Genomic DNA, 14,853 nt, shown 5'->3' with positions numbered 1-14,853 from the left:
TGAGGCTAGCGTGACTAACAGTGGCCATGTTTTCATGCAGGTGGTCAAGAGGGCAGAGCAGCGAAGTCAATTTTGTAGACGTTTAGCGAGGCCATATTAAGTTTTTCTGGTTTTTGCCTTAACAACAAGCCATAATCATGTTGCTTAACGTGGATTTGAGGCTTTTTCCCATTGTTGGTGCTGAAAAACCTCGAGGCAGTCTAGCCTTTTGCCCTCCCCTGATTTGTAATATCTACTTCTGATATTCTTCATTACATGTAAATAATAATTAATAGTTTGTTGGTCTGTCTTATTTGTGCATTAGTATTTCAGTAATGATTTCTATTTTCTTTTTTCTGTTTATTTTTTATTTGTTTTTATTCCCTCTGGCTCCTCGGCCGCAGGATGAGATCATGGTGAGTACGTCTTCTTATGTTTGAGAAGCTGTACTGAAGAAGAGTGCAGCCATTTTTCAGTTTACATTTATGAATGTATGATCCACGTCTGGAACCGTGAATGGTCAGGACGCTCACAAGCACACGGTGTCACAAACACTGAGCGCGTTTACATGCATTTAATAATCCGATCATAATCGGATTTCTGCAGTTATCCGTTTATTCAAACTGTCATGTAAACACAATACTCCGATTTAGAAATCCGATTAAGAAATCTGATAAAGAGGCTGGATTTAAGCTCAGTAATCAGATTTCTCAGTGCATGTGAACTCTTACTCTGATTTCTTTCGGATTTCCCGCTGTACCGGAAATAAGCGAGCGGCATCGCCGCGAGACGCAGCAAAACACTTTTGGAGCGGCTCTGAAACCAACTACTTTCTCAACGAAATGAAGTATTTAAATATTTTTCATCTTCTAGATGATGTAGGTTCATTTTTTCAGGTAAAGTCGCGGATTGTTTTTTAAAAAAAGCCGTGGCATTAAGTTTGACTTTACACTATGTTTACGTCTTGTCTTCTTCTGTGAGTTTATTGGCTGGTTGCAAAGCAGAAATCCGACCACTGTCTGACTCATGTAGACCCGGAATTTCCACGTTATCTGATTACTCAAGTGTATATAAAGCGTTGATCAGATTACTGACAAACTCTAAATTCTAAAGTTATTGGATTATTAAGTGCATGTAAACGCACTCACTGTGGTTGTTTAGAGGGCTTAGTTGCATAATGCAGCCTTCTATAACATCAATATTGCATAAGCCAATATAACAGTAACAACAAAGAAACAGTGTCATGCTTTTTTGTAGATCTAATGTCCTCAGGATGATGAAGTCTTGAACATTTTAACATTGTGGGGATATTTGATTTTTTCCCACAGGCAAAAAAAACTTCTTTCAAGAATGTTTTTATTAGAAAAAAGAGCCTAAACATGAGCTTTGGCTTTGAAAGAGGAAGAAAGCAATGTAGCATTTGCATAAATTCGCACAGCACAAGAAAACAAACCGTTTGGTTACTTTTTATAATTCCTCTTTATTTTGTTTCCTTTCTCAGGTCATCAGGAAGGGCTGGCTGACCATCAACAACATTGGCATCATGAAGGGAGGAGCTAAGGAGTACTGGTTTGTGCTGACGGCCGAATCGCTGTCCTGGTACAAAGATGATGAGGTGAGTGCTTTTTAAACTGTCTAACAGGGAACCGAGTGGCCGGGATGCTAAACGGGTTTACAGTACTACCAAGCAGCCGTTTATGTAAACAGGCCATTAGTCATTCAGTAAAGCTGTATTGGGGCTGGATTGGTTTTACTAGCTGAGGTTGTAGAATGGAATAAAGTATCTATGCAACGTTCCACAGATAACTCAGAGTGAAATGTCGTAGCCCTGATGTTCACGACAGTGTTATTCCACAGCACACACTCAATAACACTTGTAACAACAGGTTATTGGTTTCATTATATATATTATATATTATATTTCCAGTCAAAATAGCCATTAAGGTATTCATTCAGTGGTTATTCATTCATCGTATGTATATATATCATCGCTGTCCAAAGAAAGCCATGTCTCTCTATTTTTGTTGATTTTTATTTTTCCACATCATTTCACCACACCAGCTGTCCTTTACATTGTGTGAAAATTTCATGATGAATGGACCAATAGAAATGCTCTAAAATCACTCGGAATAAAATGTCTTTACATTGACTTACATTAAAAGGTAAGAGTGTTTTTGCCTTCTCCTGTAAAGTTGCTATTTTGGAGATTTTGGAGAGACTTGGTTTTGTTTGGACAGTGACTAAACATATATATATGTGTGTGTGTATATATATATATATATATATATATATATATGTATACACAAATACACAGTTTTTTGTCTTAGTTACAGCTTCTTGACAGCTACACATCCATCAGATCCACAGGGTTGAGTTGGATGGACAGAAATCTCTTAAAGATAAAAGCTTTAAGTACTCTTTATTTGATGGGGACAGCTTCGGTGGTCAACCAGGGCTCGCAGATGATTGTTAGGAGTCCCATTGTTTCTATATTTTCTATATAATTGAATAATTTTTTGAACTCCAATTTCCTTTGACTTTCTCCTTCCTTATGTATTCTTATATCTAATCTCCTCAGAAATATCTCCTGAAAATGAATAACCTGCTTAACGGCTGTTTTGACTGGAAATGAAACAAATGAAGGGTGGTCTCTGACTTTTGCCCCATACTAAACGAACTAACACACAGACATTGACACAGACTGATGCACCACATGCAGCAGCTCATATTAGTTGATCAGTCATATTATGGCTACATTCAAATTCTGTCCGATTTCCTTGATCTGACCTGTCAGGACTTTGAATGATTGATGGATTTTCACATGGAGGCCTCAGTCCGGCGACCGCATCATTACCGCCGGTTTATTTTAGCGTCAAATCAATGTTATTGATTTACAGCGGAAAACCAGCTCCAAATGTCCCGCTGTGCATCGCTCGCACTCTGGCGCCAACGCAAGCATTGCACACTCATCAGTCCGTTTTTGTTTTAATGGCAGCCCTTTTATGTGGAATCATTGATATTGATTTTCCGAAATAGAAATGATCTCAATTGGACATTTTTAAGTCGTTCCACTTTGGCTTTTTTCTGCTGACTCTGCTGGATTTTCCCCTCTCTCGCTCTTTTTTCGGGTGGAATTCTTTCCAGCATTGTAGGTTTTCTAGTAAATGAAGCTTGCTGGACGGAGTTACTCTCGGCAGCAGCGGGAAGCCTTGAGCCGCAGTGATGTTGTCACCCAAAACCAGCGTATTAAAGTTTGTTGCTCTTAAGGGAATCATACAGCTTGTGTAGCTGTTGTTCTGAGTGTGTATTTGAGTATTTGAGGCAGTAACTAACAGAGCGGCCTCAACTTATACTATACAACAGTGTTGTAAAACCTCTTATGTTCACACATATACACTTCATTAAAACCACCTCCTCGTTTCTACGCTCATTGTCCATTTTATCAGCTCCACTTACTGTATAGGTGCACTTTGTAGTTCTACAGTTACAGACTGTAGTCCATCTGTTTCTCTGATACTTTGTTAGCCCCCTTTTACCCTGTTCTTCAGTGCTCAGGACCCCCCATGGACCCTCACAGAGCCGGTACTATTTGGGTGGTGGATCATTCTCAGCACTGCAGTAACACTGACGTGGTGGTGGTGTGTTAGTGTGTGTTGTGCTGGTCTGAGTGGATCAGACACAGCAGTGCTGCTGGAGTGTTTAAACACCTCAGTGTCTCTGCTGGACTGAGAACCAAAAACATCCATCCTGTGACCACTGATGAAGGACGAGAGGATGACCAACACAAACTGTGCAGCAGCAGATGAGCTCTGACTTTACATCTACAAGGTGGACCAACAGGGTCGGTGCATCTAATAGAGTGGACAGTAAGTGGACACTGCTGCTCCACTCATACCAGTAATAAAAATAATAATGTACTTTATTCATGTGGACGTGATGTACACATTCTTATCCTATGCATCGCTTCTTTCAGTGCAGCGTACACACACAGATGACTGGTCAGAGCGATGCAGCCGATGGTGTGGTCATAGAGTGGTGCGTTAATTTAGAACAAGCCCACCCATTTGTAGTGTGTGTGAAATGTGCTGAAAAGCTGGCACACACATGTGCATACCAGAGTGTGGGGCTGTCAGTGGCGCCTGTTCCCTTCAGACCGGGGGGCTGCTTCTCATAAAGCCCCTCACTTTCAAAGAGAAAAGGAGGGGGCTCTGTGTGTGTGTAGTGGCTCAGGGGCTCAGAGTGTCTCTGGTTAGCTGGTTAGGGTGGTCTTAATGAGGAGCATGTGGTGAAGTGGGATATAGAGAGAGAGCAGAGAGAGAGAGAAAGAGAGAGAGAGAGAGGGAGAGAGAGAGAGAGAGAGAGAGAATGAGAGAGAGACAGAATGAGAGAGAGGGAGAGAGAGATGGTCTAGTGCCCCTTTGTCTTTCTCTACACACACACACATTTCTTGACTCTCAATTTCTGTCTCTTTCTTTCTTTCTCTCCTTTTCTGTTTTTTATTGTACCCCTCTTCCCTTCCTCCTCTTCTTTCTCTCTTTCCTTTCTTTCTATCCTCTCCCCCCCTCTCTTTCTTTCTCTCCCCTCCCTCCCTCTCTCTCTCTCTCTCTCTCTCTCTCTCCCCCTCACTCTCTTCCCTTTCTCTCTCTCTCTCTCTCTCTCTCTCTCTCTCTTATTCTCTCTCCCTCTCTCTCTCACTCTCTTCCCTTCCTACCTCCCCCCCTCTCTCTCACTCTCTCTCCCCCCACTCTCTTCCCTCTCTCTCTCTCCCCCCACTCTCTTCCCTCTCTCTCTCTCCCCCTCACTTTCTTCCCTCCCTCCCTCTCTCTCTCTCTCTCTCCCTCTCTCTCTCCCTCTCCCTCTCTCTCCCTCTCTCCCTCTCTCTCTCTCTCTCTCCCTCTCTCTCTCTCTCTCCCTCTCTCTCTCCCTCTCCCTCTCTCTCCCTCTCTCCCTCTCTCTCTCTCTCTGTATTTATTTGAGTTAGAGTTGCTGCGGTGGTCTCTCAGCTCTCAGGGACCCAAAACTAACAGTCTTTCAGCTCACAGTTAAACGGCTCTGTATTTTTACTCTAATGAGCAGAGCTCCATTTCCACCACTTCTGTCTCAGTCTATCGTGTCTGTGTTTCTTTTTCAAACATATGCGCTCACACAGACTCATGCCGCATGCGTGTTTGGGGGGCACAGGGGTGACTGAGGTCAAAGCCCACGCTGAGGCCATTTACTAAACTCATCCCTCTCTGTCTAAACGATAAACAGTAACCCAGACCGCATCAATTACGCTAACTTCCCTCTCTCTAGTCACTTTTCTCTCTCATTCATATTCTCTTATCTTTTCTGCGTCGTCTGAGCTGACCTAGCCGTGCTCCGCCCACAAACGCGCTCCTTTCCAACTACTGTTGTAGGTCAGACAAGCTTCACACATCATCAGCAATAGAAACCTAATGAGAAATTGTGGTGCACAAATCAGCTTTTTCATCAAAATTAATGCACTATATGGCCAGAAGTATGTGGACACCTGAGTATCACACCTATCTGAGCTTATTGGACTTCCCATTCCAAAACAATGGGCCCCCTTTTTCAGCTGTAACAGCCGGGCACAAGATTTTGGAGTACGTCTGTGCAGTGGCGCCTGGCCCCACCAGATGTCGCTGTGGAGCAGTGCACGACATGATCCGTAATTCAGTATAACAACTAACGTATATATTTTTTCTTCGTAACTAACACTGTTGTGTGTTTATTACATATGACAGTGGTCGGGCTGTCCGATACATTCCAGATATCTTCCTGTACCTGTTGTGTAAAGGCCAGTATTCTCCCTATTTCTCCCAGCAGTCTTGGTTTGGTTTGGGCCCGTCAGCGCTCGTCTAACCAAGTGAGCGGTTAAAAACACTCTGCTCATGTTCAACATGCTTTCAATAACCAGCTGTGGGGCCGATCACGCTGGCCTCATGCTGAGAGCAATAAACATAATACATTTACATACATCCAGACATTTAGTAAACGTTGTTTACGGTGTGGGCGTAGCTACGCAGCTAGCCACCGTTCCTCATCAGTTGTGGTAGCTACTCATAATAGCAAGGTGATATAATGAGTCGAAAAAGTAATTTCTGCCATTAGAGCAGAAATTAGAGATTAAACGTTTGGGACACACCAGCCAGAGGATTTCAACATCATTCAGTCTGGAAAGGCTGGGAAAAACTGCTCCTTCAGTCCAGAGAGGTTCAAGAGAAAAACATGGCTAACTGTGAGTGTAGCTAAAAACACTCTTCTGCTTTCCTTGCCGGCCCTTGCTATTCTATCACTTGAGTTGATTCATGAATTGGTGGACTTTGAGAGAGGTTTTTGACCAGTTTGCCCAGATGAAAGATTGTTGTGCGTCGAGCAGTGACCATCACTGGTGAGTCATTTTGCATTATTACAGGGTTTGTTATTCCTAAAGCCCAGAAAGCGTGTCTCCCTGCTCTGATATGTTGATTTGGATGTGTATTTGCAGACCACAATGATCATAGAGTGTTCGATAACTCTTGATTTATAATGCGATGCTGTATAACCAGGTTATGTGTGATCCAATGTCGTTATCATATCAGTCATATTCCTGTCACCACTTCCACCGACTTCTGCACCGTTATGTTAATCTGTGAATGTGTGATTTCACTGATGGAGTGTGTTTGTGTTTAGATCAGGTTTGTGTGGAGTTTCATTGAGGAGTTGCTGCTGCTCCTACAGTTTATTGTGCCCCGCCAAGGTTTCTGTGCCAGAGACGCCACTGCATCTGTGCTCGTTCAGTGAAAAGAAAAATTTGTGAGGTCAGGTGTTGAGGTTGGACAAAGAGGCCTGGCTCACAATCAGTGTTCCAGTTCATCCCAAAGGTGTTCAGTGGGGTTGAGGTCAGGAATCTGTGCAGGACACTGGAGTTCCTCCACACCAAACTCACCAGAACATCTTTTTTCTTCTCAATTTGGGCTTTCTCTTCTCTTCTCTTCTCTTCTCTTCTCTTCTGTTAATTTCTTCTCTTCTCTTCTCTTTTTTTCTCTTCTCTTCTGCTCTCTTCTCTTCTCAGGCTTTCTCTTCTGTTCTCTTCTCTTCTCTTGTCTTGTCTTCTCTTTTAATTTCTTCTCTTCTCTTCTCTTCTCTTTTAATTTTTTCTCTTCTCTTCTCTTTTAATTTCTTCTCTTCTCTTCTCTTCTCCTCTCTTCTGCTCTCTTCTCTTCTCTGGCTTTCTCTTCTGTTCTCTTCTGTTCTCTTCTTTTCTCTTCTGTTCTCTTCTCATTTCTTCTCTTCTCTTGTCATCTCAGCCTTTCTGTTCTGTTCTGTTCTGTTCTGTTCTGTTCTCTCTTTTCATCTCTTCTCCTCTTTTTTCTTCTCAATTTGGGCTTTCTCTTCTCTTTTCATTTCTTCTTTTCTCATCTTGGGCTTTCTCTTCTCTTCTCTTCTCTTCTCTTCTCTTCTCTGTTTTCCTCTCTGTTTATCTCTTCTTTCTTCTCTTTTCATTTCTTCTCTTTTTTCGTCTCTTCTCTTTTTCTCCTCCGTTCTTGTCTCCTGTGGTCTCTTTCTTTGTCAGATTCTTATTACAACCTTTTTTTCTGGCTGAGGTTTGGTGAGATAGAGGTATGTGGTAGGGGGTTGTGTAGTGTAGTGTAGGTTTTGGGGAGGGGGGAGGTTCGGGGGGGGGGCGTTCGGGGGGGTTGTGGTCTGTTTTGTATTAGTCAGTCCTGCCAACTCTTTGAATGAGGTGAAGCCAGCGCTCCCCACAGCCTCGCAAAACTGCACCGGCATGAATGAAGGAAAGTTAAAGCACATGAGCCAGCGCAATCCCCTCCGATTCCACTTTCACTGACCCCCCCATTAATCGCTTGCACACACACACACACACACACACACACACACACATGTCCCTATAGAGACTTTCTGGCTTTCTAGTTTTGTCAATGTGCAAAAAGTGTATAAGGTCACACATATACAGCTCATAGAAACGTCTAAAACACACACAGGTACACACACAGACACACACACACACACACACACACACACACACACACACATACACACACACAGCCCACACTAGTGCACAGTGAAATATGATACACACACTCTGCTAGGGACACCACTCGTGGACCAAAAGGCATTTTTATTGAGTTTGGCGTGTCCTCATCAGCAGATGTAAAGCAGCCACCACCAGCAGCACAATCAAAGCCCCAAGCCAGGACCAGCATCTCTGTTTGTTGCTATGTCTCTCGCCCTCTCTCTCTCTCTCTCTCACTCTCTCTCTCTCTCTCTCTCTCTCTCTCTGTTTTTTATTACTCTAACTCAGTTTTTGGCACAAATGGCTCTAAATTGTGGAAAAAATGCATTTTCCATTGATATCCAACCCCCCTACCCCCCTCCCACCCCAAAAATGACATAATATGCAGAGAAATTACAGCAAAGACTGTATTATTCTGTATATATGAGCCATGTGTGTTTCTGAAGGGTTCATGAACACAGTTTGTAGTTACAGTATCGTCGCTTTTTATCTTAGAAATGGAACTTAAATGACCCAAATTTTACATTTTTCTTTCATCTCATTATTTCTCCTTTTGACATTTGACTTACAACTCACCATAAAACATTATTCACTAATTACTATGAATTATTCAATAACCACTACATATTATTCACTAATTACTATGAATTATTCAATAACCACTACATATTATTCACTAATTAATATGAATTATTCAACAACCACTGCATATTATTCACTAATTACTATGAATTATTCAATAACCACTGCATATTATTCACTAATTACTATGAATTATTCAACAACTACTACGCATTATTCACTAATTACTATGAATTATTCAATAACCACTGCATATTATTCACTAATTACTATGAATTATTCAACAACTACTACGCATTATTCACTAATTACTATGAATTATTCAGTAACCACTACATATTATTCACTAATTACTATGAATTATTCAACAACTACTACGCATTATTCACTAATTACTATGAATTATTCAATAACCACTACATATTATTCACTAATTACTATGAATTATTCAATAACCACTGCATATTATTCACTAATTACTATGAATTATTCAATAACCACTACATATTATTCACTAATTACTATGAATTATTCAATAACCACTACATATTATTCATAATTACTATGAATTATTCAATAACCACTATATATTATTCACTAATTACTATGAATTATTCAACAACTACTACGCATTATTCACTAATTACTATGAATTATTCAATAACCACTACATATTATTCACTAATTACTATGAATTATTCAATAACCACTGCATATTATTCACTAATTACTATGAATTATTCAATAACCACTACATATTATTCACAAATTACTATGAATTATTCAATAACCACTACATATTATTCACAAATTACTATGAATTATTCAATAACCACTACATATTATTCACTAATTACTATGAATTATTCAATAACCACTACACATTATTCACTAATTACTATGAATTATTCACTAACTACTACATATTTTTCAATAACTACTATGCATTATTCAGTAACTACTATTTGTTATCACTAACACTATGACTTACTATGTATCTACTGTGCATTTATTCAGTAACAATTACAAATTATTCACTAATGTTTAGAAATTATTCTCTAACTATTATGAATTATTCCATAACTACAATATTTTTTTCAAGAACTGCTAACAATTATTCACTGCTGTAAATTATACATTAACCTTTGACATTTGTGTGGGTTTAAGACCACTTTCCAACTCTTCCTCCCTTAAAATTTAACAGGCTGTTTTTGTTACTGAGCTGTGTTTTGATTGGCTGCCTCGTTCTAAAAGCAGTCTAGGCTGAAACACCTCTTATAACTTCAGCGTGGATGGGCGGGGCTAAACTGCATATGCAAAAGTTTGGGTCGCATTACATATTTTGTTGATTTCCTAAGAGAAAATGAGTCATCTACAGAGAACAAATACATTAAATACACTATATGGCCAAAAGTATGTGGACACATGACCGTCACACCTATAAGAACTTGGGCATTAATGTAGAGTTGGCCCCTCTTTTTAAGGCTCTAACAGCCTCCACTTTTTTAGGGAAGGCTTTGCACAAGCATCTGTGGGAATTTGTGCCCATTTAATCAAAAGATGATGTGTGAGGTCAGACACTGATGTTGGACGAGGAGGCCTGGCTCACAATCAATGTTCCAGTTCAAACCAAAGGTGTTCAGTGTGGTTGAGGTCAGGGCTTTTCGCAGGCCACTGGAGTTCCTCCATGTGTGTCCTTATACACACTTCTCAATATGCATTTTAATGCGCAACTAACTTAACATATTGGACAAAAAATAAAACATAAAATGTGGCCTGTGCGAAAGTAATGGCACGTTTTATATTTTTTATTTGATATTTTTCCAAGTCTACAAATAAATAAAATAAACAGAAATTGTGCACTAAAATCTGCAGGAAAATGTCAAATTTAACCCCTTACCAAGCTGTTGGCTCGCCGGTGGGCCCAAAGTTTTATTACACACTTTTATAACCTAAGAAAAGCTCCATTACTTTGCATTGAAGTCCCTGTAGTTAATGATTAATAAGCCTTGTATATAATAAGTAATAAGTGGTAGGTTAAGGAGTTAAGCTTAGTCTATACAGAGGATGAATTAACTTATTTTCACTTAGAAAATCAACAGCACATTCATTTAACTACCATTCAAACCATTTGCATATGGTTGTATAGAAATGCATTGTTTTTAAAGACATTACAGTAACAATGAATTCAAAAACGGGCTGCTTTTGCAGCTTTTGGGCTGTATGGACTTGAAGTGAATGTACTTAACTGGTTCATACCTTAAAAAACATACCTTTAATGTACATGAATGTGTTAAGATTGTATTCTAAGTCATTGAGGACCACTTCTGTTGGTCCATTCATATTAAAAACGTTTTCAGATGTTGTAAAAATTAAAAGTAAAAACAAAAAAACCAAAGATTTTCTTATGACTGCAATGATTTCTCAAAGACACATGTCTAATAGCTGGTTGCCATTTTTATTGGCTTAGTCCGAGACACTGGATCTCCCTCTAGAGCCTGGGCACATGCACCCAAGTCTAGGAGAACTGTGTTGGAGCTTAAAATAATGTGGCGGGGCTGTTTTTGGTGCATATGTGCGTGTGAGAGGATTTTGTAATCCGGTGCAGACTCGTAAGTGGAACCATATATGTCTGTGGTTTTGATTTTTCTGAATGTTTCAAAGGAAGTAAGTGGGCAACCCACTGTGAAAAACACTTCTCCTTCTTATTCCCTCTCTCTCTCTCTCTCTCTCTCTCTTTCTCTCTCTCTCTCTCTCTCTCTCTCTCTCTCCCTCTCTCTCTCTCTCTCTCTCTCTCTCTTTCTGTCTAAAACGTCCATGTTTTTATGTTTTCAGATGTATTAGTAGGCCTACAAGGCTCAAACCAGAAGGAAGAAAAATGTGTGTGGCTGTTTTTGAGGTTGCCCATCGCTGCTTTTGGGTGACTGGGGTTGGGTCACTCTCTTAGGTCTCAGTTAAATATAAGCCGTTCGTAAAATTAGATGGTTTCTACATAAATCATACCTAACCATCTTAAACTGCTTTGAAATTACGTAATTCAGAAGCGTCAAGTTGTTGCACGTGTATAAAATGTGCAATATGTGACGTTTTCTATTCATATGCAACCACTTGACCCGCCTGAATCGTCTACATTCAATGCACCATTTATTGCATAATCATAATTGTTCAAAAAAAACAAAACAAAAAGAGACACAGTTTTTTCTGCCAGGTTATTTGATTATTTATTGAAGAATTGCATTTAACACTTCACGTCCACCTGTACAGCAGAGACTGCAGAGGTCCAGCGGGGCGTCATCCCAAGCTCTCGGCCAGGCTCAGTGCCGGGGTTGCTGTGGTGAGGAGGGACGTCTCTTGTGCTTGCCCACCCAGCCTAACCAATGTGCAGACTACTGTACAACCGCTACTTCCTGAACAGGTAGTCTGAACACTGGGTAGGCGGGACAGGCCACTGTCCACCCCGTCACTGGAGTACCACTCCATTCACATTCATGCATTCTCCTGGACATGCACTCAAAACGGCAACTAAACAGCATAGTTGAACTTACAAACTGAAACAGATCCGCATTACCTGAAATTACGGTCAGTGTTGAGGTAACAAAGTCTGTATTCTGACTATTTGACTGAATTGTAATATATATATATATATATTACAATTCAGTCAAATAGTATATATCAAAGAATATATATATATATATATATATATATATATATATATATATATATATATATGAATTCTTTTATTTTGATGTAACTTGCATGTGCTGTCAAATATTGCTACATTACCATTGTTAAGCCCTTAAACTCCAGGCTGGTTATTCAGTTATTCATCTTAAGACTTATAACTCATGTACACTTACATATATTGTTCACCAACTACTATGAATTATCATATAACTACTACATATTATTCACTAATTACTATGAATTATTCAATAACTACTATATATTCTTCACTAACCACTATGAATTATTAGGTATCTACTATGCATGTTTACTAACTACTGATTTATTCAGTAACTACAATAAATTTTTAAATAAATGCTAATAATTATTCACTAACTATTATGACTTTTCAGTAACTACTATATTTAGTTACTACTCTCATTTACTCACTTACTACTGTTAGTTCTACTGTGAACTATGAATCCACTATGAAATACTATGAAACTAATACATAAATTATGTAGTTAAGAGTGAAGAATTGAACCCCTGGAGTTTATGGGGTTAAGCTAAAATGGTATATGCACACATTATATATGCACTCAAATGAAAAGATTTTATCCACACGTTTACATACTTATCCGTTTGTTCCAAAGCGAACAGAATTGACTGTTACTCCCAACTTACGTCCACTATTTGCGGCTACTGTGGAGACATCAGGCCCGTCCGACCGATCGTGGGAGGGTTTGGCAGTGATTGCTGAGAAATGATGCCTTGTGATTGGCAGCTTCTGCGCAGCTTCCTGCCTCCTGGGGAGAAGAACACATTCCGTAAAGTCTCAGGTTTCACACAGAAATCCCCCAAATTCTGCCTCGCCCCACTGAAAGTACCTAAAATGATATAATGGACTGGACAAATTTGCATAAACCACATAGAAGATGAAGCGATGCACTGAATTTACTTGCACATGGAAAGTATAACATACATCACATTTACATAGTTTACTTTTTGGCTTTGATGTAATTTGTATCATTAGTTAGATTCGCATTCATTGCATTTGAATCAAGTTAATTCAGAGCATCACCTTTTTCTTAACAGATGCACGCTCAACTTAAAGACTCTGATGCCCTCACTGACCCCTTCCTACGCGCTCTGTCATAGAACAGAATGACCTAGAGCTAGACCTAAGCTCTGCCTGAGTTCTAGACCCAGAATTCACCTATAATAGCAAAATCACAGCTGATAGTGAAGTCAGAAGTTGTCTGCTTTGACTTAGTCTGGTGATTCATCCTCCACGGTCCAGATCAGACAGGGTCGTCTCTGTGAAATCCATTACCCGCTCTGCCTCCTCACAGGGCTCTAGAAAGAAAAGGCCATTAGTAAGTTGTCTATTCGCTTTGCATGAATGCTGCATGTTTCTGGTTAGAAAAATTCGTCAAGGGCCAAAGATTTCCGCCAGCTTCTTGTGCTGACCCTAACAGACATAGTGTAGCACATAGTGGGCAGAGTGAAGAAAAGGCCATTATAATAAGAACGTTTTCAATTGGTTGCCAAAAAAACTGCCAAAAAAGCACATTTTCTATATCTTTGTAAACACACTAATGGTTAGCAACCACCTGGAAATGTGCCCCAGGTGCTAAAAGGCTGGAGACCAGCGTAGAAATGGACTGGAAAAGTGCTTTGCTGGCCAAAGATCAGCGAATAAAGTCAGCTTCTTCTGCCTAAAGCTCTGAGAAACCACAAGCCTAACAGACTGGACAGATAAGACCCAGACACTTTAGGCGATACTCTACCTCATCCGTCCTGAAGCCTCTGCACAGATGTTTCTCCTCACGCTTCTCCCGTCTTCTCCTTGTGGGACGGAGTGATATCAGGGCAGCCGGACAGCGGACGGCCAGGCCGTGACGGTCAGCGCTGTTTTTTTTCCTCTTCTCTTCGGCCCCCAGAAGAACCCCCGGCCCTGAGAGGCCGATGCTGAGGTCCGCCGAGACTTTTTCACCCGAAAACGCGCAGGCGGACTCTGTCCCGGCGCAGTGGACGCATCTTTCCTACCGGGTGGCACGGCGGCGACTCGTAAGCTTGACGTGGCAGAGCGCTGTTAACTTTCCCAGTGAGAGAGAGAGAAGGAGAGAGAGAGAGACAGAAGGAGAGAAGGAGACGGAGGAGAGAGAGAGAAGAGGAGGAGCTAACTTTTGGCTAACCCCCCTCTCTCTCTCCGTCCTGCCCTCTTCTGTCTGGCTCAGTTTTTTTTTTTTTTCTCCCCTCCTGCTTTTTGGGGAGGCAGCAGCAGCAGGAAGTGGTGGGTCAAAGGTCAACAGGAAGTGAAGCACATTAATTTGCAGCGTGTGTTGTGTAATTGTAAAGGGGGGGGTGAAGAGGGAAACGGGGGGTGGCTGGTACACTTTTAGGGAGAAAGTGAGATATTTAGGTATATATAACACATACAGGACATAATATTAGTACAGGTATTTACAGCACTGTGCAAAACCAGAGACCACCATTTATTTACATCACCTGTTAATTCCGTATTTACTGTGTCACTCTTTACCTTTATTCCATCTTCCGTCGTTTTCAGGAGCCTCACTTTCAGTTTTTCACAGTAACCTGCAGAC

At 40.5% G+C, this 14,853-nt stretch overlaps 1 protein-coding gene and 1 long non-coding RNA gene across 2 annotated transcripts in view; one reads left to right on the top strand and one right to left on the bottom strand.

Moving 5' to 3' along the window:
- The window catches only part of dnm1a (dynamin 1a), a 136,421-nt gene that overhangs the window by 72,303 nt on the left and 49,265 nt on the right, over nt 1–14,853 (top strand). Inside the window, exons 15-16 of the mRNA XM_036580698.1 lie at nt 384–395; nt 1,481–1,594. Of these exons, the coding sequence (XP_036436591.1) occupies nt 384–395; nt 1,481–1,594 (126 nt within the window). The remainder of the gene's footprint in view (nt 1–383; nt 396–1,480; nt 1,595–14,853) is intronic.
- On the bottom strand, nt 12,721–14,341 carry LOC118814858. The gene is made up of 3 exons (XR_005007765.1): nt 14,035–14,341; nt 13,461–13,600; nt 12,721–13,050 (listed from the first exon to the last, which is right to left on the bottom strand). It is a non-coding gene; the product is annotated as an uncharacterized LOC118814858 (long non-coding RNA).

The sequence above is a fragment of the Colossoma macropomum genome, unplaced genomic scaffold (genome assembly GCF_904425465.1).
Source record: "Colossoma macropomum unplaced genomic scaffold, Colossoma_macropomum, whole genome shotgun sequence".
NCBI classification, from domain to species: domain Eukaryota; kingdom Metazoa; phylum Chordata; class Actinopteri; order Characiformes; family Serrasalmidae; genus Colossoma; species Colossoma macropomum.
This window is presented reverse-complemented; position numbering and strand designations above follow the sequence as displayed.